Source organism: Cyphellophora attinorum (genome assembly GCF_001299255.1).
Source record: "Cyphellophora attinorum strain CBS 131958 chromosome Unknown Contig3, whole genome shotgun sequence".
In the NCBI taxonomy this organism is placed as follows: Eukaryota; Fungi; Ascomycota; class Eurotiomycetes; order Chaetothyriales; family Cyphellophoraceae; genus Cyphellophora; species Cyphellophora attinorum.
The window spans coordinates 784,450-804,055 of NW_017253231.1; the positions used below are offsets into that span (position 1 = coordinate 784,450).

The 19,606-nt window shown below is 53.9% G+C and overlaps 7 protein-coding genes across 7 annotated transcripts; 2 read left to right on the top strand and 5 right to left on the bottom strand.

Annotated features, from left to right (window-relative positions):
• Positions 1-541: 541 nt before the first annotated feature.
• AB675_8566 (Superkiller protein 3) lies at positions 542-4,923 on the top strand (the record flags this gene model as incomplete). Its single annotated transcript, XM_018149021.1, has 2 exons — positions 542-4,690; positions 4,804-4,923. The coding sequence occupies 2 exons, from the start codon at positions 542-544 to the stop codon at positions 4,921-4,923; spliced, it is 4,269 nt and encodes a 1,422-aa protein (XP_018004753.1).
• A 209-nt stretch (positions 4,924-5,132) lies between these two features.
• On the bottom strand, positions 5,133-5,978 carry AB675_8567 (uncharacterized protein; the record flags this gene model as incomplete). Its single annotated transcript, XM_018149022.1, has 1 exon — positions 5,133-5,978. One exon carries the CDS (start codon positions 5,976-5,978, stop codon positions 5,133-5,135), a length of 846 nt encoding a protein of 281 aa, XP_018004236.1.
• An 814-nt stretch (positions 5,979-6,792) lies between these two features.
• AB675_8568 (putative transcriptional regulatory protein) lies at positions 6,793-9,540 on the bottom strand (the record flags this gene model as incomplete). The annotated part of the gene is made up of 2 exons (XM_018149023.1): positions 6,793-9,153; positions 9,250-9,540. The coding sequence occupies 2 exons, from the start codon at positions 9,538-9,540 to the stop codon at positions 6,793-6,795; spliced, it is 2,652 nt and encodes an 883-aa protein (XP_018004623.1).
• A 1,046-nt stretch (positions 9,541-10,586) lies between these two features.
• Positions 10,587-11,698, bottom strand: AB675_8569 (uncharacterized protein; the record flags this gene model as incomplete). Its single annotated transcript, XM_018149024.1, has 2 exons — positions 10,587-10,684; positions 10,747-11,698. The coding sequence occupies 2 exons, from the start codon at positions 11,696-11,698 to the stop codon at positions 10,587-10,589; spliced, it is 1,050 nt and encodes a 349-aa protein (XP_018004601.1).
• A 1,021-nt stretch (positions 11,699-12,719) lies between these two features.
• Positions 12,720-13,474, top strand: AB675_8570 (putative protein transport protein Sec61 subunit gamma; the record flags this gene model as incomplete). Its single annotated transcript, XM_018149026.1, has 3 exons — positions 12,720-12,813; positions 13,253-13,339; positions 13,440-13,474. 3 exons carry the CDS (start codon positions 12,720-12,722, stop codon positions 13,472-13,474), a joined length of 216 nt encoding a protein of 71 aa, XP_018004734.1.
• A 510-nt stretch (positions 13,475-13,984) lies between these two features.
• AB675_8571 (LEC14B protein) lies at positions 13,985-16,282 on the bottom strand (the record flags this gene model as incomplete). Its single annotated transcript, XM_018149027.1, has 4 exons — positions 13,985-14,241; positions 14,302-15,876; positions 15,930-16,055; positions 16,105-16,282. 4 exons carry the CDS (start codon positions 16,280-16,282, stop codon positions 13,985-13,987), a joined length of 2,136 nt encoding a protein of 711 aa, XP_018004223.1.
• Positions 16,283-16,759: 477 nt separating this feature from the next.
• Positions 16,760-19,294, bottom strand: AB675_8572 (AP-1 complex subunit gamma-1; the record flags this gene model as incomplete). Its single annotated transcript, XM_018149028.1, has 2 exons — positions 16,760-16,855; positions 16,904-19,294. 2 exons carry the CDS (start codon positions 19,292-19,294, stop codon positions 16,760-16,762), a joined length of 2,487 nt encoding a protein of 828 aa, XP_018004281.1.
• Positions 19,295-19,606: the final 312 nt, after the last annotated feature.

Sequence of the window (19,606 nt, forward strand, 5' to 3'; positions counted from 1 at the left end):
AGCTTCGGGTTACAAGGGCCTCAAGACATCGCTAAGAGGCGGTCTTATGGTGTTGTGTGACCACTGTTAGAGGTGTCTAGCACTTATGTAGGGACATCGACGAGCATCCAGCTCGCGTTCCGCTTCGATAAGGATGAGTGTACACCAGCATTCAATGAGGTCATGCGCATGCCGACACGTCTACCTAAGCCTCTCCTCTAAAGGCCCTAAATTCGTACCCCTGCATTTTCGGGGCGATCGAAGCACCCCGGCAGCCTGTTCCGGCCTCAACATGCGAACACCATGCGAGATGCAGCGTTCAATCGCACCAGCCACGTCGATAGCAGGAAGCAGGCAGGCTTTTCGCTAGACGGTCGATTGTGCAAGACCGAGCCTGGTGCTCCAAACGGAATGTGCAGCGGCCGTACCAGGCTCGGCCAGGATCTCCGTCGCGTGCAATTAGCGTGGCTGCCTCGTCTTGAGATCTAGAAGGCGACCACAATTTCTTTAGCAAACCTTCTCCCATTCAACACTGCCATGGTGGCGGCCAACAACACTCGTCATGCCGCCTAAATCGGCCCTCAAGTCCATCAAAGCACACATAGACAAGTCGGAATTCGCACAAGCCGTACAAGAAGCGAAAGATCTGGTCAAAGAAGACCCACAAAATCATACAGCATTTCTCTTCCTTGGCTTCGCCTACGAGAAGCAGAATGATCTCAACGCCGCTGAATCCGCTCTGGAGGCCGCTGCGTCCCTGAGACCACAAGATGTTCAAGCTTACAAGGGCCTCGTCACGCTCTATGAGAAGCAGGATCATGCCAAACTAGACAAATATCATCACGTCACACTTGTACTCGCTCAAATTTATGCCGATCAGGACGACCGGGAGCAGTGTCAAAACGTTGTAGACAAGTATGAGACGTTTGCAAAACGACATGGCTCACCCCCGCAGTATCGTCATGCTCTTGAGCTGATACTGCCATCATCACCACTGTATCCTACACTCGAAGGACGAGTGTTGAAGCCATCGCTGGCATATCAGCGAACACTGGAATCTGCAGAGGCCGAAGAAGAGGGATGGATCAAAAGTCAGGTGTCCGAGCGGAGAACCCGCATTGGTGCCAGAGTTGATCAAGTCACTCTCGAAGTCAAGCGCGAAGCCATCCCGAAATTCTTGATCGAGGACAAACTGACCGCACTCATCGACTGGACCCAAGACGATGATAGACGCCATGAACTTGAACAGAAACGGTTTCAACGAATGTATGACAATTTACTTGCACTACCAGCTCAAGAAAAGCCGACGCAGAGGGACAAAGTAGTCCAAGCCGCGAATGGGATCGTCATCATAAAGCAGCAGTACTGTCCTGGTTGGAAAGTGGCGCTGGAATGGGTCGATGCAGAAGATTTATTCGATTGGGATCCAAGTCTATTCCACGAATACATTGGATACTTCCCGGACGACGGTCTGAGTAAAGTGTTGAATGGCTTTCTTGCGAGCGATGCCTCGCCATTTCCGCAGCCAGAGCCAGAGAAGGACAGTGAAGCGGCACCAACAGTAAAGCTCTCGGAAGCCGAGCAAGTCATCATGATGAACGAAGGTCTCATCGATTGTTCAGACTCCGCATTTGCGCATCGGATCGTCGCCCATACTTATCTACATCTCGGTGAGTGGCAGGACGCTGTCACTTTAGCAGAGAAATCTCAGCAATTGTATCTGGATGCCCAAAACAAATATGCACTTGATATGCAAAACAGTCTTGATGGTGTTCGGCTGACCTTAGCCAACGCTCTTATCCACTACCAATCCCCACGGCATCACCAGAAGTCTATGGCCGTTTTCAAGGAGATTTTATTGAGGAAACCCAAACTCACCGCAGCTCTTCTTGGAGTCGGATTGATATACGAAGAGGACGAACAATACGCAGAAGCTACGAGCTTTCTGGAGCCAGCCCTCGAGAGAGACCCGCAAAACCTTCGCATACAGTCTGAGCTTGCATGGTGCAAAGCCAAAACTGGGAAATACTCTGACAGCCTTTCAATGTTGCAAGACGTCCTTACAGCTGCTCAAAATGATGCACCAGACGATAAGAAAATGTTGGCCGAACTACACTACCGTATCGGAGTTTGCAAATGGCACATCGACAGCTCGAACGCAGCACGGAAAGACCGCGACGGACCCTACAGCGATTTTGTTGCAGCCATTCAAGCAAACAATTCGTATGCTCCTGCTTGGACGCACCTAGGAGTCTACTTCCAAGACTACACCAAAAAGACATCCAAGAACAAAGAAAATGCCGAGCACGCCCTGCGAATGGCCTTCGAGCTCTCTGCGTCGGAGCTCACAGCAGCAGAACGACTGGCGAGCCAGTACGCAAACACCAGTCAGTGGGATCTGGTGGAACTTGTGGCGTCCAGGGTAATCGCCTCAGACTCCGCAAAAGTGTGGCCAGGATCCAAGAAGAAAGCCCCGAGCTGGCCACACGCCGCATTGGGCATCGCCAACATCAACAAGCAGCAGTACTCACAAAGTATCATCTCATTCCAAGCAGCGTTACGCATCAATCCAAGCGACTACCACTCGTGGGTGGGCCTGGGCGAAAGCTATCTGCATTCTGGCCGATATGTGTCTGCTGCGAGGGCTTTCTCGAAGGCTGAAAGCATCGATCATGGCCTTCCACCAGATCAGACATGGTTCGCAAAGTACATGCTCGCCAATGTGCAGAAGGAAGTGGGCGACTTCGATGCAGCGATTCTATCGTACGAGGGTGTTCTCGAGACAAAGGTCGACGAGCTTGGTATGCTGTTGGCGCTGTTACAGTCGTTCGCCGACAATGCGTGGGCCAAGATATCTCAGGGTCTGTATGAACAGGGCAGAGACTTAGCTCTTCGCGCCATCGACGTTGGCATGAACATCTCGGATCAGAAAACGGGCATCTTCAACCTCTGGAAGTCTGTTGCAGACGCTTGCTCAGCTTTGGCGCACGTCCACGCATTTGTCTACGCCGAAAAGGTCATGGATAAACTTGAATCGCTGCTCCAATGCAAAACCTCGAACGGTGAGCTCGAGCTCTTTGACGAGCACGACGGCTTGTCCATAGATTTCGTCGAGTCTCGAGCCTCAACAGCGCGAGGAGTTGTCTCCGATCAACTCCTCGTTGCAGCAATCCTAGCTCACAAGCGCGGAATACATGTAGCTTCTCACGATGTCCACGCACAAGCAGTATCCTGGTACAACCTAGGCTGGGCCGAATATCGGGCAGCCTCGTGCGCCGGCCCACTTCTACAGACAAAAGGCCAGAAGCCCAAGCGACTCCTCAGAGCTTCCATGCGGTGCTTCAAACATGCCATCGAGCTCGAGGCCAGCAACCCAGACTTCTGGAACGCACTCGGCGTCGTCACTATGACTCTCAGCCCGAAAGTCTCCCAGCACTCACTCGTCCGCAGCCTGAATCTGAACGACAACAGTCCTCGATCATGGACGAATCTTGGAGTCTTGTACCTGCTCAACAACGACACCGAGCTAGCAAATCAGGCATTCACAAGAGCACAGTCAGCAGATCCAGAGTATGCTGAGGCATGGCTCGGTCAAGGTCTCATCGCTGTCCTGACAGGTCATTCACACGACGCCCGGAACTTGTTCACACACGCCTTCGAGATCTCAGATGGTAGCCTCCACGCATCGCGTGGCCTGTACTCGACCTCGATCTTCGACTTCATCTCCACGCACGCAAGCAAAGCAAGCGATCTGGTTGGCCTCCTTCAGCCCCTTCTCGCTGTCCGACAATTGCATAACCTAGACCCAATCAACATCACTGTCACACACCTCATGGCGCTCTACGCCGAGCGCGTAGGCGACTTCAGCTCCGCGGAAAGCGCCCTCCGAGAAGTCTGCGACGTCATGGAAGCAGCATACGAAGAGTCAGAATCCGACGAGCACCTCTCTCGGTTCGTCCAAGCTAAAGCCGACCTCGCTCGTGTGCAACTCGGCACCCAGCAATTCGAGTCCGCGATCGAGAACGCCAGCGTCGTGCTGGACCTCACAGAGGAAGCCGACGACCCTTCTGGGCACGCCGCCGAAGCACGCGACCGCGCTCGCCTATCGGCGCATGTAACCACCGGCCTCGCGCAGAGTCACAGCGGCGTCGTCGACGCCTCCATCGCTTCCCTCCAAGCTGCACTCCAGGTCTGTCCCGATAACCCAGACATCATCTGCATGCTCGCGCAAGTGCTCTGGGCCAAGGGCGCCGGCAGCGCTGCTGAGAAGGAGGCGGCCCGGACACAATTGCTTAATGCTGTTTCCGCGCACCCGGGACATGTGCAGTCCGTCTGCCTGTTGGCGGTCGCGGGTCTTACAGAAAACGACACCGAGCTGCTAGCTGCGGTAGTCGACGACCTCGATGCGTTGCAGAAAGACAACGCCGTGTCGGACGCAGATCAGGCGCGCGTCAGTGAGCTGCTGGCCGCAATCCAGCTACAGAACATTGAATCCACGACCGCATACGACGCGACCCGGAAGCAACTGATGACGGCGCAAGCCACGGCGGATATCATGCTTGCGCCGTGGAAGCCGGCGGGGTGGCTGGAGCTGTATCGTGCGACAGCAACAAATGATGAAGATGATGAGTCGAGGTCGTTTGCAGGAGAGATGGCGGTGGGCAATGCACTGAGGGGCATGCCGCCTGGTGGGGACATGCGGGCGGAGGATGTGGCGAAGATTTTGCAGGCGTGGAAGGGAGCGAGCAGGTTGGGAGGATGCTCGCGCCTTGGTTGGATACTGAGGCAGATGCGTCGGAGCAGGAGGTTGACAATGGGCCGTAGATTGGCCCTGTTGGACCTGTTGGGAACGCGAGCGCCATCCGTGATCCGTTGTACACCAGTCGGCAGATCGACGCGATCTTGAGGACGATTCGCGGTATTGCTGATTTGCAGGGTTGGTAGTGACTGACGGTCAGCCTCGTCGTCCGACTGGCTTCACTATTGTCCAATTGCTAGGCGTATGGATGCTGGAAGACCACATCGACGGATCGGTATTCATGGTTCCGTCGGAAGTCGTAGGTGCCTTCTCGGCCCACACATACTTAGCTGCTCATTTCCCGCCCGATATAGCGAGCGTCGCTGCGACTCCCCACCCTGCTGCCTTCATCACGTCAACTTCCTGCTCTGACAGGCGGGTTTGTGCCTGTAACCCCCCGGATCAGCCCCTCCTTCCTCCCCCTCCGCCACGCACGATCCCAACTCTCGATCTTCCCGCCCAGAATCTTTACCGTCTGTGGATCCAACATGACCATCCCCCTCCTCACCAACGTGTTTGGCTGCAGGAGGATTTTGGCGCCAATGCTGATTCCCTCATTGTTATTTGTCGGGTCGTTTGTGATGAATAAGCGCGGAAAAGGATGTGTGTGCTCGAAGGCGCGGATCTGCGTGCCTGCTGCGTCGGCTAGGAGGAGTTGGTGGGGACCCTGGGAGCGTTTTGGTGTTGCTGCGCTGTTGGCGGGAGCAGTAGATGAGGCGGCTGTTGCTGCTGGCGTGGGCAAACCACGTGTGCCGATGGTAGGGGCGTGGCCGTTCGTAGCAGTACCAGTAGTTGACCCGTCATGCTCCCCATCGTCGTTCAGTCCAGGCACAGTCCTAATGACTTCTCGCCCTCTGACCTCCTCGCCGCGCTCGACTCGCTCGATCGCCTCCACTTGGCTCCATTTCGAGCTGCCGAGGTCGCGGATGTCGAGGACCTGGCACGGTACAGCGTGCGTCAAGCGAAACTCCTTCGTCGAGGTAGAAGAGGTACCTGGCGGAAGAGTCGTCGACGGTGACGCGAGTAGAGACGTGGTGATGTCTGAGGCGAGGATGCGGAAGTGTAGTGTGGATGTCAAAGCAGGCAACGGCGGCAGGGGCTGCCGAGTGCTGGAGAGGAAAGTCGTCAGATAGGCTGGAGCTGGCGTTAGGGAGTAGCGCGTTTGGAGGGCTGTGGTGAGCTGCGTTGAGAGGGCGGACATAGTGTTGATGCTATTGGTGCTAAGTGCCTCGAAAGAATCGGTAGCAGGGTGACAGAGGGGATGCCTCTACCTGTAAGTAGTTCAATGCCGGCTGTACCTCCTTCTCGAAACCTGTGAATCTGGCGCTGCAGTACACATGTTCGCGGCAGGCACGAGGCAAGCTGGATTCAGGTAGCTTCCATGGAAAGCCTGGTGTTTTTGAATTCACAGTAAGCTCCTCCCATCTTTATCGCATTCACCTCAAGCAGGAGCGAGTCTGAACTAAATTGTCCACATCACACGTTTTTCCACTCTTGGCGAAGCGCGCTAAGATGCTTGTTGCCTTATGTGTAAGTGGACGCCTTATTACAGGTCAGGTTGTCTACACGGCCGAGATGTTTACTAGAAGTGCGCCACATCTGACACTGTACGAAGATTACACTGTGGGTTCACAATACTGCGGTTAAAATAGGAACCGCCTGAGGAATTTACCAGATTTTGGTGAACATTTTCTCATGGGTTCAGCATAAGATATCTAGGCAGATATGCTTGCGAAGGGCGTTCTTGCCCATAAAGCCTTGGCCATCGACTGTTGACAAGGTGAGGCTGGCTCTCACGACCCAGAAAGCATCGCATACGAGAGCATCCTGATTTTAACGGCCTCTGGAGGGACCACCAGGGACCGCTAGAACTGCCTCCAACAGACAGCCGTATCTCGGGCTCTTGGCTACAGATGGTACCCATCTCGCTCCAGTATAGCCATGATCTTGAAGCATTCGTGAATCGTATGCCACATCCACTGCTCTGACTTCAAGCCTTGCAGGTCATGGAACTCCTAGTTCCTCGTCTCCCTCCTTGCATGATCCGTTCCATGATCCTGCCCCTGGTGATACGCATTGCTCATAAACTCCAGCTCCGCATCTGTCGCCCCAAAGTTCATATTCATGTTTGGATTGAACTGCATATTCGGATCCATCCCCGAGAACTGGTCGAAATGCATCAACTGATCCAGCGGATAAGTCGGATACTGATTCGGCCCACTCGTCTGAAACATTTGTCCACCGCCCCAATTCCCGCTGAAAGCAGGCTGGCTAACTCCACCCATCGCCGAGTCGTGGTTTTGGAGCTGCTCTTCATGGCCAGGCGGGTTCTGTGGGAGGTCGTTGATCTCTTGGCCGATCTTGCTGGCGGCGTCGTGCAGCATTCGGTTGCACATGCTCCATGCGCGGCGGGCAGAGAGGTTGTCTTCGCCGAGGGCGTGGAGCCAGCGGACGCCTTTCTTGGCGGCCTCGAGGATCGAGTGTGCTTCTTCGGGCATGTGGTGGACTCGAAAGGATAGTTCTAGCATCAGGACGGTTGTGGCTTGTACGAGCCAGTGCAGGATGTTCCACCATGGTCCGACCTTGATCAGGCCGACCGCGTTGGGCTCGTCTGGAATGAGACGCAACATATCTTTGGCGGCGTCGACACACATAGTGGCCGAATTGCGGTTGAAAGCGAGAGACTTGTTCGACTGGTGAGGGATTTTGCGGTCGAGACGGCACAGACATGGACGATGGGTCATCATCTTGCTGCTGTAGTAGGCGAAGCCGAGACTCAAGCGGTACTCGTAGAACTCGCGGTCGCGTTGGTTACGCTTTGGATCGAGAGATGGAGGCAGATTGCGACACCAGGCTTCGAGCGACTCGTCTCGGCCTTGAATAACGGCCTGAATGTCGGACCAGGTGCCCTCGATGGCTGTGGGATTGTACAGCTCTTGGAAGATGTTTTGTGTCAATCGCATTAACTGTACCAGATGCAGAAAGTACAACGAAGCATTCGGCTGGACTTGACTGGCCCATTGTAGATCACCATTCTTTTCCTTATTAGACGGCGACTGTCCTTCTGATGGAGTGCCTTTGCCCTTCGTGGTGGACCGTGATCGAGAAGCAGAGTTATTGCTGCTACCGCCATTACTCGGGGAGTGGGAGTTGGCAGCAGGTGCGCGGGATCGTTGCTGTGTCTCTTTGCTGAGGAGGCCGGCTCCCTCATCCGTATCAAACATATGCTCCTCCAATGGTACAGGAAGTGGCGTTGTGCAATGATCGTCCAATATGCAGTTGACACGGCCAGTCATAGAACATAATCGGTGCTCAAGTGAGTACAGCGCCCACCATACTCGATAACGAATCTCCTTCAGAGAGTTTTTCAGCTCAGTACTATCGTTCCGCATGTTCAGACCCAAAGCAGTTGCCCATCGAATCGCCAGACCAATCATATTCCAAGCGCGATTGATTTGGCTGATGCACATGAGATACAGAGAAATCAGACCGATGATTTGAATCGACTGCAAGTCTGGATGCTGAAAAAGCGTGTCGCTGGAAACTGATAACAGCCTCGCTCTTGTGAAATAAATGAGATGATCGCGTTCGTCGCCCTTCCACTCTGCTTGCGTCAGGTGTGAATACTTGGCTCCAATCGCGAAGATCATGTTGATGATTGCTAGCCATTTCTCTGGCGGTCTCTGGACCTGGCCAGAGACAAACTTGTTGAATTGGGTAGTCAGGTTCGCCTTACCGACTATTGGGAAGGTAGGATGAACGCGTGTCATGTATGCATTGAAGAGGTGACGAGCGACGTCCGGAGTAGGGTACTCGTACGGGTCGACCGCCTCGAAGGTGGTGACAGCGAAGTCATCGAGATGATACGAAGTGTCGCCGACCTTGTAGCCGGTCTCGGTCTCCTGGAGTGGTGCAGAGTCGTCTCCAGGGTTCTTCTTAGACCCAAACAGTGACTGGGCTTCGTCGCCAGCCTGATTCTCGTACTTCAGCCGCTGCAGCCAGGTAATCTCACTGTTCTTGCCCATAAAGCCCGTCCGCCTCGCCTCCTCTCTCGTAAAGTCTTCATCCGTTCGATCTAGCGCGCCAGTCGATCCAGCGTCGCCCGAAGCCTCAGACTCAGCACCTGACTCCTCGCCATCAGGCACCGGCTCAATGGACTGCAATGTCGAGTTTTGTAGGCTATTGAGATCATCGGCCTCATATGACGTCTCCTTCTCCAGCGTGCCTCTGATGAGCTTCGCATCAGCTTCACCGACCCGGGTGGCAAGATCTTTGAGCAGCTTCTCGTAGTCGGCCACCTTCTCGGTCATAGACCCAAACTGCTTCTTGACGCGATCACGTTTGCCATCGGCATAGTAGCACGCGATCTTGAAGTCCTGACAGTGTCTACACACCGGTCGTTCGCCACTGCATTTCGTCTTGCGATGCCGACATGGCTCACAGGCATGGTTCACTCGGTGTCTGCCGCCTACTCTTGAGCTGGTTTCCCCTTGATCGTCTACGGTACGTTTGAGCCTCGGGATGGCGACTTTGGCTTGTTTTGAGGCATCTTGTGCTCGCTGTGATGGCGACTCGGGTACTCGGAATGTGGTTTGAATACTCGGCGACTGGAAATCTGGCGCTACAGTCGAAGGGTCGGTGGTATCAGCCCCAAATTGCGAGGAGGAGGTCGATCTCGAGGGGTGGCCACCAGGTGGCGCAGGCCGTGCTCCGTTTCCTTGTTGGTCGTTGTCGGATTTTGTGGATGGGCGCCGGCCAGTCATCGTGGCTGAGGATATTGGTTCAAGACATCCAATGTCTGTTTGGCTCTAATAAGCCCTTGCGTAGGTGGCGAAGACTACACAAATGTAAACCTGAAGCAGCTTTTGCAGGAGGGTCAACGTGATAAGTCAGGTCCGCTACAGATGTGCCGCGTAGTGAAAGCGGGGTGCAAATTTTATTGGGAAAAGCAGGAATATTCATGTGAAGTTGTGCTGAGCAACGTGCCTTCTGCTGTACTGCATGAAGGAACTGGATCTCCGATTGGGAAGAGATAGGTTTGGCATCATTTCAACTTTGGTTGGTCGTTATCTTAAACTCAAGCAATACTGTGCAGTAATATCTGCACCAGCTAGAACTTTCCAGCCTCGAACCAAGCTGGACATCCTTGCAGTGGCTTCCCCTCCTCCGCCGTGCCGTCTGCCTGCCTATACAGGAGCCACGAAAGCCGAGAAGCGCATCCAAAGCATGGAACCGTTATGCAGTATGACATGGCCAAAGATTGCGTAAAAGTCGTGCCCCAAGCCGAAAGCGTGGCCTCGAACATGGTGGATTAGGCGCATAACATCATCGGCGGAGCCACGCGAAGATCTTCGAACATTTGGTTCCTGATGATGCTCTTTTCGTCGCTCCATGCATTTGGCATTCGCTCTGTGTGCCTCGAAATGGTGGCCGCCCCGATGTCCATACTGGCTCAATCGTATAGCGCTAAAAGACTTCCCGTTGCCCTCGTCAATGCCATTTTTCAATGTCGACTTGGAACTGCTGTAGTCCGGAGCATGTGGGGAGCCACGATATCGATGGGGCCCTTCCGGCTTAGCACACGACTGTCAGCGCAAAGGATATTTGCATCCGCTCCAATGACAGGCCCTTTATCTTATGCCGCAATGCCGGTCGTTGTGTTGGTAGAGGCTTAAATAGCTGAACAGAAGTCATAAAATGAAATAAGTCGATGTCAGAATGTGAGCTGGGTATCCAAAAAGCATATGCAAGCAATACCAAAGAACGCCTGTTGAGAACAACGTGGACGATCATTCCTCTGAGCAGCACCTCAATCCAGTCGCTGTCTTTTGGCACCAGGTTGTGCCCATTCTCCACCGAAACCAGCCTGCTGGTACATGGGAGCACCGAACTGGTGGCCTTGGAATCCTGTGTTGGCAAGAAGTTAGTACTCCACGACATTGATGCAGAGATTTATCATGGATAAATACCTTGCATGCCCATACCGGCCATCATTGGATTCATGCCCATAGCTGGCATCCCCATGGAGCCCATCATCATAGCACTATTCATAGCTGCGCCTCGTCCTCCGCGCATATTCATTGTGCCCGCACGCATATTACCCGCTACCATTCCACCTCTGCCGGTGAATGCAAAATTACTTCCTGCGTTCATGTTATTACCATAAATGTTGTTGTTGCTGTTGAATCCTCCATTCGTCGATGGACCCGAAAAGTTGCGATTACCGCCGCCTCGATCATAGCCTCCTCGCCCACGGCCACGGAATGACCCTCGATCCAAATAGTCGCCTTTCGAATGGCCTGTGTTGTTATACGCTCCTCGTGACGATCGTTCCTCCTTTGAGCGAGCCGGCGCGTCTTTGGGCAGCGTCTTAAACGGATTTGAAGAAGGGTTGCTGAATGAGACACTGAATTTGCGGTTTTGGCTCGTCCCGTCTGTGAGAGTCTCGACTTTGTGCTTGACAGCTGTGGACGCGCCCGCTGAGCGGAAGAGAAGGTAGACCTGACCTTTGCTCTTGCCATTGACCTTATGCTCGGAAAAGGACAACTCCTTGAGATCGAGTTCTGCGTTGACCTGGTTAGTCCAGCTACGGATCTCGTCTTCAGTTGTCCACCAGTGTAAGTCGGAAATTATGAGAGCAGTCGTCGCTTCCGGATCTACAGTTCGCTCGTCCGACGTGCTCTTTCTTTTCACCCCTTGCGGCCGCTCGGGAAGGCTCAGCTGAGGAGAAGTGTTGTGCATCGTTCCCTTTTGCGACATGGGCGAGGGTAGCTGGTTCTGTGGCTCAGGTTCAGGTTCGTCCACTGTGAAAGTGTGTTCATCATCGTCCAAGTCGTCCGCCGACTGAATTACGTCTGGCGCATGCTGTTCGAGGTTGTCACTTGCCGCGGCTGGCTCGAACCTATCTTGTTCCGAACCCATGACGCAGATACAAGTGCTTGCAGGCTATTTGCGATGAGGGTCTCGGAACAGGTATTGGATTTGCTCTGTCACATCATCTGCAGGCCTTGAGAGATGGCAGATCCGGGAGGTGTCGTTGTCTTATCTTCTACGCGGAGTCGGGCGTGTCAGATCGGAGGCGATGCTATTGAGACTGGTCGCAATCGTGTTCTTGCGAGCAGTCTGGGTAGTTGGTTGCGGATCTTAGGTCAATATGTCGCGATGAAGGATATTTTATGTACGTATGATTGATGCGATGATGCTGCGACGACACGCGCAGGCGATCCCGTTGCGAATGGTTGTCGATATACGCAGGTGAATTGGGAGTGGCGCAACGATCGACGTCGACGAGCGAGAGTGGCCGTAAAGAGCAATGTACCAATGTAAAAGAGTGATGTATTCAGGAGGGCGCCTTTGCTAAGCCCGTACTATCCTGGGTGAGATGGGTGTTTGAAAGAATGACACGAGTCCGGTTGATGCTGACACTCCCCAACAGAAGCACACGAGGGAGGGGAAGTCACGAGTGCGAGAGAGCGAGCCTCGATTACTGCAGGATCACGCGAGGGAGTGCCTGCGAAGGCGCGCCCCGTCATTGACGCGAAGGCTTCTTGCGCCGTACCTGCAGATATCGGCACGCTCCTCACCCCATTCGATTCCACCTCCCGGGCTCAATCTTAACCCTGGAACCTTGACGCTTCGTAGAATTACTTAGCTAATCACAGCCTAGAGCGAAGAAGCTCCAGGTATGCTTGGGCTTTGATCTAGGCGCAGGCTAGCCCCGAATGAATTGGGCTCGAGTGACTCCAAGTGCCAAGCCAGATTTATGGCGACGTTTCCTGAACCTCACTTTGTCGCATTGCCATCGGCTGCTCCCGAACACGCAACAAATCATCTTACCACACATCTCGAGCCTCATACGCGACCTCTATATAGCACTTCGACAGGCACCACACACCTTTTGAATATCAAACGAGTCGAACGAGCACCTTCTCTTCCGTCAAAAATGTCGGACGCTGCCGGCACCTTCAAAGAGCTGGCCGATGTGCCAAAGGAGTTCATCAGAGATGGCACACTATTCATCAACAGATGCACAAAACGTAAGATAGCACTTCCATACGTTTCTATACCTCGTCTCGCGCGCGCTTTTGGCATGCCGCCATCGGAGTCCCTACACCTATCAGCCCTTGCCCAGCCGTAAAGGAGGATACGACCGTCCGATTCATGGGATCGTTGCTGCAGCCTGGCTTCGAGGGCGGTGCTGCGTTGCGGAGGAGAGTATCAATTTGTTCATCAGATCTCCTTGCACCAAATTCGGCTCTGGCGAGCCGGGAACCTGAGCGTCACTCCGTCGACCCAAGTGGTCCGCGGGACAGCAGTCTGAGAAGACACAACTGCTTGACGAGAACGTGTCACAGCAGCCTCGTCGCAGCAAAGCACTGGAAGGCAACGTGCGATCACTGTCTGCAATCTTCTGAGCCTTGTCTTCGTTGCACGTCGAACCTCTCAGAATTCCATCCGCTAACATAAATGCCACAGCCGACCGAAGAGAATTCATGAAGATCTCGCAAGCCGTCGGAATGGGCTTCCTCATTATGGGCGCCATTGGCTACTTCATCAAGCTGAGTACGTCCACACCTTGCGCAAGCAACGCGACCTGCTACTTCAGCGGCACGATTGCGCGCACACGACCATGGGGCGATCAACTGGCTAACCCATACAATAGTACACATCCCTGTGAACAACGTATTAGTCGGATAGTCGATTCAAAAATACAAATCTCCATCCTCCTTTATCCCTGTCTGATCAGCATGCCACCATTGGACCGACTGAGCTTCGTCCCGAGACAGTCAACGGCCGAAACGCCAAACCTCGTCCAGAAAGCATACAGGAGTTCCAGGGCAAAGCCAAGGATTCGAAAAGTACAATATATCTCACGGAATTTGCCCAAGCTAGAACAAATCTGCAGAACTGGACTGCCAGGACCGAGAAACTACTATTGCTGGAGGTCCGGAAGTATTGCATGATCAACTTTCTTGGAACTTTGCTGTATCAACAATGCAAATGACCATCGGTCACATCAAAGGCTTCCCTTCCATTGTCTCGTGAGGACATTATTATGCCAATCTCCCTCATGAATTTACAAGTGCCTCCCCGGGACCAACCGTTCTCTATTCTCGTTTGAATCGTGCTCTCGTTCTCGGCCGCAATCAATGTGCTTCACTACCGCCGTCCCAACCCGACCGCCCCCATCCCCCTGTTCAGTAATTGCTACCAACCCCCACCACCGCCACCTTCTTCAACGTCCCTATCCATAGCATGCCGCGCACTTCTCCTCGGTCCAGACGGCACCGCATGACTCCTCACCCCTCCGGCATTTCTACCGCGATCCCAATCTTGCTTCCTATCCAGTCTTGCGTTATAGTTCGACCCCATCGGCGGATCCGCATCATCCTGCTCCGCACCATCTGACCACGAGTGCAGCGAGACAGTACCGGTGGACATGCCGTAGCCGTTCCATGACGTCGCTGTGCGCAGTGTGTCAGTATATGCGAGGAGAGTAGAAAAGAAAGAAAGAAACAACGTACCAGCAAGCACAGGCGCAGTAGGACACCAACTCGCATCCCGCACACAAGTCTTCCACCCCTCCGTGCCCCTCCGCCCCATCTCATACATGAACATCTCCTCCCGCGCACCGTCTCTAGGTCTTGAACCCCGTGTTGCTTTACAGACGTCGACTTCTGCTTTGCGCGTTCCGTCTAGATTCCAGATGTACACCTTCCCGTCCTCACTTCCCGAGTACACGTATCTCGAGTTGCTGGCTGTAGGCGGCGAAAAGTGGCAACGGATGAGTGTTTTGAGTACGCTGTGCCCACGGAAAGTCACAACGCTGCAATCGTGTGGGTTAGGCGTGTAGTCATCGCTATCATACGGCGCGAAGCGGTAGTCGAAGTTTGACGTGTAGTTCGCTAGGTTGATCTGACTGAATTGTTGTGGGGACATCATCTTCCGCAAATCCCAGAGTTTCATCATCTGGTCTTTGCCGTTGGAGAGGACGTACCGCCCGTCGCCCTTGGAGTCGACGTAGGTGAGGCCCTCGGTGTGTCCGACGAAGACGCCGGCTTCGCGGCCGTCGGCCATTGAGCGACGGTCCCAGACGCGGAGGGTTTGATCGTCGGAGCCAGAGTACAGGATGTGTGGGGAGGAGGAGTCGCCGAAGCAGACGGCGTTGACGTCGTCGTCGTGGTTGGAGAGTTTGACTGTGGATTGGCGGGTTTCGAGGTCGTAAACGACAACGCTGTGGTCGGATGTTCCGGCGACAATCTCGCGCCCGTCCCCGGAGAAGCGCAAAGACCAGATGCCGAAAGCACCGTGGCCGCGATAGCCTAGGTGACCCGGGCGGGAGCGGGAGCCGGTGAAGGTGGCGCCCTGGGCGAAGTTGGTGAAGTCGAGGAGTTGATAGTCTGAGGTGTCCATCGGGTCGGTGGAGGCGAGGCAGACGGTGTGTCGGATCGAGGAGTAGGCGAGCCATTTGTTGTCTGGGGAGAGGGTGGCATCGGTGATGGTCCATTGGCCGAAGGGGTAGTCGACGGTCTTGTAGTATTTCCATTCGTAGGGGTTTGAGGTGTCGTACATGCGCACTTTGAAGTTTTGGGTGCAGCTGAAGAAGAAATTGCCGTCGTCGGAGAACTGGCCGGAGTAGGCACGCGAGTCGTAGTGGATTATTTTGTCGGCGGTGGAAGTGCTGGGGGTGAGTTCTTGCGCGATCAAGTTGTTCTGGCGGCGCATGCTGGGGCGGCCGGGGTCGAGGCCTAGGCGCCGCCACATGAGTCGTTCGGACATGGTTCGTCTTCGCTTTCGACGGATGTCGATGAAAGAGTCTCGGGAGCCATAGAGGCCGGAAGTCATGAGTTCTTTGCCGGCTGGGTTAGGGACTGGTGGGAAGCGATCAGCGGCAGGTTTCACTGGTCGGCGGCGGTGTCTGCGGCGGTAGGCGTGGTGGTATGCGTGGTCAGGCTCGGACTCGTCCTCTTCGTCGTCGTCGTCGTCGGATATGATCAGGTGCCGTGCACCGCCGCCGGTCTGGTTCTGGTAGGACTGCATGAGAAGACGGCGGAGAGGGCCTTGACCGCCTAGTATGCGAGACAGTTGGGCTATCGTCACTGTGAGGTGTAAGTGAATGAGCAAACATGAGCCTTTGTCATGGCAAGCATACTGGGTATTCCTTGACGAGTTGGCTGACCCGCATTGGCCTCGGTCTCTGTCTGTTCGCCTTCTTCTTGCTCGCCATTCTCGTCTACACCTTCAAATATCACTTCGATCTCAGGCTGTTCTTGTGCATCTGCGACCGATCAGTACCCAGCGAATGCTCCTGTGGAGGCGTTGCGAACCTGCGAATTCGACTTCCTCCTCGTCCTCGGCCGTTGAGGCAGTCATATCGGTCTCTTCCTCCGCGGGCTCGTAAAGGTCATTCTCGTCGTCCTCGTCGTCTTCGTCATCGTCGAGGTAGTTCAGTACATTGCTTGGGGAGGGGCTCAGCCCTTCTCGGTCATCCTCCGGTCGAGACATGCTTGTGGTCTTCTTGTATACAGAAACTCTTCGAGTGACAGCTGGACCGGCCAGCAGTCAAGACATGCTCAGGATATCTACACGAGTAGTAATCATCACTTGCGGACTCCAAGTGAATGGTCCCGCTTTTGGAATCCCGTCATCGATGGGTTTACCGCTAAATCCGGTGGGGTGGAATCCCAAATACCGAGGCGCGTGGGGGGGACGTCCAGGGGCAGCATTTCTTTACTGTGTAGCATGCAGTACATAGCGTAAGACTTTAGGAACAAATCCTGTAACACGACTTGCACGAAGAGCAGTTATACTGCAATTATGCAAAATTGACTGCGTTCATTGGGAAAGGAAGTGTGGGAGGAGAACTTCATGTTTCCCGTCGAGTGATTGGAGTCTGTGCTGGAACACATATTCGAGGCATGACTACCTAGTAGCTACCTAGGTATGGTGCTTAGGTAGAAATCCGAGGAATTTGGAGCAGTTCTACGGCTCAGTCCAGTCGACCTGATCTGTGACAGCGCCTGTAGTATCGCCAGTGTAGCTGATCTTCAGACGTAGCCTAAGCTTAGGTGGGAGAGCCTATATCAATCAGCACTGAGCCAAAGCATGAACGTGGTGAAGACTTACCCCTGCCGCAGCGACGATTCTCATACCCTGCGTCGCTTCATCTCCAGCACCGAGTGTACTTTTGTTGATGGCTTGCAATGTCAGCTTTTGGCTCTTTGGCACAGCGGCTTGTAGGCCAACACCAGAAAGTGTTGACAGATCTGTCGTGTTCCGAAACCTGGCAAGTGCTTGTGCGCCTGCTGCAGTTCGAGAAATTTGCATTTCTACCTGGAGGCCATTTTTGTTGTACACTGAGTGAGACGGCGATCCGGAGCTGGCTGTTGGTTGTGGTTTCGGTGCTGACGCACTACCATTGCCGAATAGATCCATGATCGAATCAGTATTGGACTGAGTTGGTGGAGGCGATCGTGTCTGCGACTGAGGTGAAGCAACGTTGCTGCTGCCGCCACCAAGAATATCTGCCAGCAGATCGGCAGTGTTCTGCTGTCCGTTCGTGGGACTTGTTATCGATGTAGGCGCGTCTGAGCCGCCCATCAAATCTAGGAGCATGTCTTGCTCAGGAGCCTTTGCTGCGCGCTTGCTCGTTTTGTCCTTCAAAGCAGCTTTCCGCTTGTCCTTAGCAGGCTTGGTCGCTTCACCGAGGACTCTTTGATCCTCTCGGATCTCTGGCGGAGGCATCTTCTCTAGGACACCGCGTCGAATGCCATCGTAGCCGAACATGTTGCCGTATTCGACCGCTCGTTGCTGTATTTCGATGCTGAGGTCGGAAGTCCGTGACGCCATCAACCTCCGTATTCGTTCGATTTGAGATGGGTCAGACATCCGCGTTGTCAGCTTCATTGATGATGTGACAATGTATTCAGTCACTATTTGTGAGGCGTATGTTGAATCCAGTATGGTCGTGTACAGGTCAACAATATCGGATTCGTGGACTTCTTTGACTAAGTCTTCGTCTTCGTAGGAACCGCCACGGAGAAGTAGATCGCCGTATTCTCCTATGCACCACGTCGCAGCCAGAGTCAGGGCCTCTTGCGTGATGTCTGCCTTCAGGCCAGAGTATAGCTTCTGCGCAGCGTAGGTCTGTTGGTCAGGTGACGTAGCTATCAGTCGAATGAACGACGAAATGATCTGTTCTTTGACGTAGTTGCCCGCCAGCTTAACAATCCTGAGTAGGGTGTCAATGTGCCATCTTTTGCTGGGCGCGTATCGGTCTGCGGCAATGCCGATCTGGGTTGTCATTGTAGCTTTGAATTCGTTGTCTGCGACTTCCAGGAATGCAAGCAACTCGCGTATTAGTACTCTGATGTTGTCTTCGCGGATGAGGGTGAAGCTCAGATCCAGCGCTCTCCGCCTGATCGAGATATCGGGGTCTCGTAAGCATTCCAGAATCGTATTGCGATGTCTCTGCACCGCGTTTGGCTCAATGGCCACGACTTTCAGGAGCGTATTGAGCGCAACATAGCGGATATTGTTGTCCTTGTTGGTCAAGAACTTTCCAAGAATATTGACACCTAACACTCGCAAGCCGGAATCTGCCTCGATGTCGAGAATGGTCACAACCGCCTCGTAAAGAATAGCATTGCCGACATTTTTCGAGCCATCCGTATTGGTCGCAACCTGGGCCAGAATGTCGTTGATCTGTTCACTGACTTCCGCGTCGCCTCGGCCGAGCACACGCAGTAGTTTCAGGATTTTCACCTGCAAGAATGGATCTGTGATGTTCGAGACATCGTGCTCTGGAGTATAACCTGAGCTCTGCAGATTCTTGAGTATGCGGACGAGCGAAGGCACGACTGGTTTGAACATCTCGATGACACCCTCGTCGCCCTCCTCCATCTCTTCTGCTTCGCACATGCTGATCACCAACGTCAGGCCACATAAGAGTACTCCATGGTTCCTATCGTTGAGTAGCGCTTTGGCCTTCTCAAGGAAGTGCTCCTGGAGATCTGGCACTTTCCGGCAGATTTTCATGGCGCACAGCGCAGCTTTCCGGCGAATGTATGGGTTTGCGGTAGAGACTAGGTTCTCGATGTCTGGAAATAGGTCCCTGCTCATCTCCACAGAAGCGATGTTGCCCATCGTGCACAACGCAAGTCCCACAACATATTGGTTCGAATGCTTGAGATCATTCTGTAGCGAGTTCGTGACAAGTGTTAATACCTCTTGGTTCTCGTCCAGCAGAAGCATCGTCCCCAAGTAGCCCAGTCGCTTATCGGCGAATCGAGGGGAGGCGAGCAGCTTGAGACATTCGATCTGTCCAAAATGTGTCCGCTCACCCAATGTAAAGAGGTAAAGCAGTTTTGCGACGTTGTTTCGCCTGACGTTCGAATCATTCGACTCATCTCGAAAACTGGCTCGTATGGCGGCGCTCTCTTTCTGGACGACTGCTCGCTCGTCGGCGATAGTCTTGGAGGCTCGCACATTGCGGATGAATGCTTTTAGGGAACTCATGTTGGCCGACTATGCTTCGGAGGGGCTCGTGAGATGACTGAGCAGGGGGAGGGCTATTGAATCAGCGAAGAAGGGCGGCGTAAATCTGTCTGGTCCCCATCATTCCATAGGAGACCAACTCAGCTTTATCGTCAATGTTCGTAAAATGATGGCTGCCTGCGTGTCCTGGCTGAATCCCTTTGTCGTTGTGCTTTAAATTGAGTTGGTCGTTCCCCAGATTCGCAAAAGAGGCCGCACCGTAGGGTGAAGGTCACGCTCCAAGCCCGCAAGGCCCGTTGGGTCGAGTGCCGGCGGTTCGGGGCTGTCAAGGTT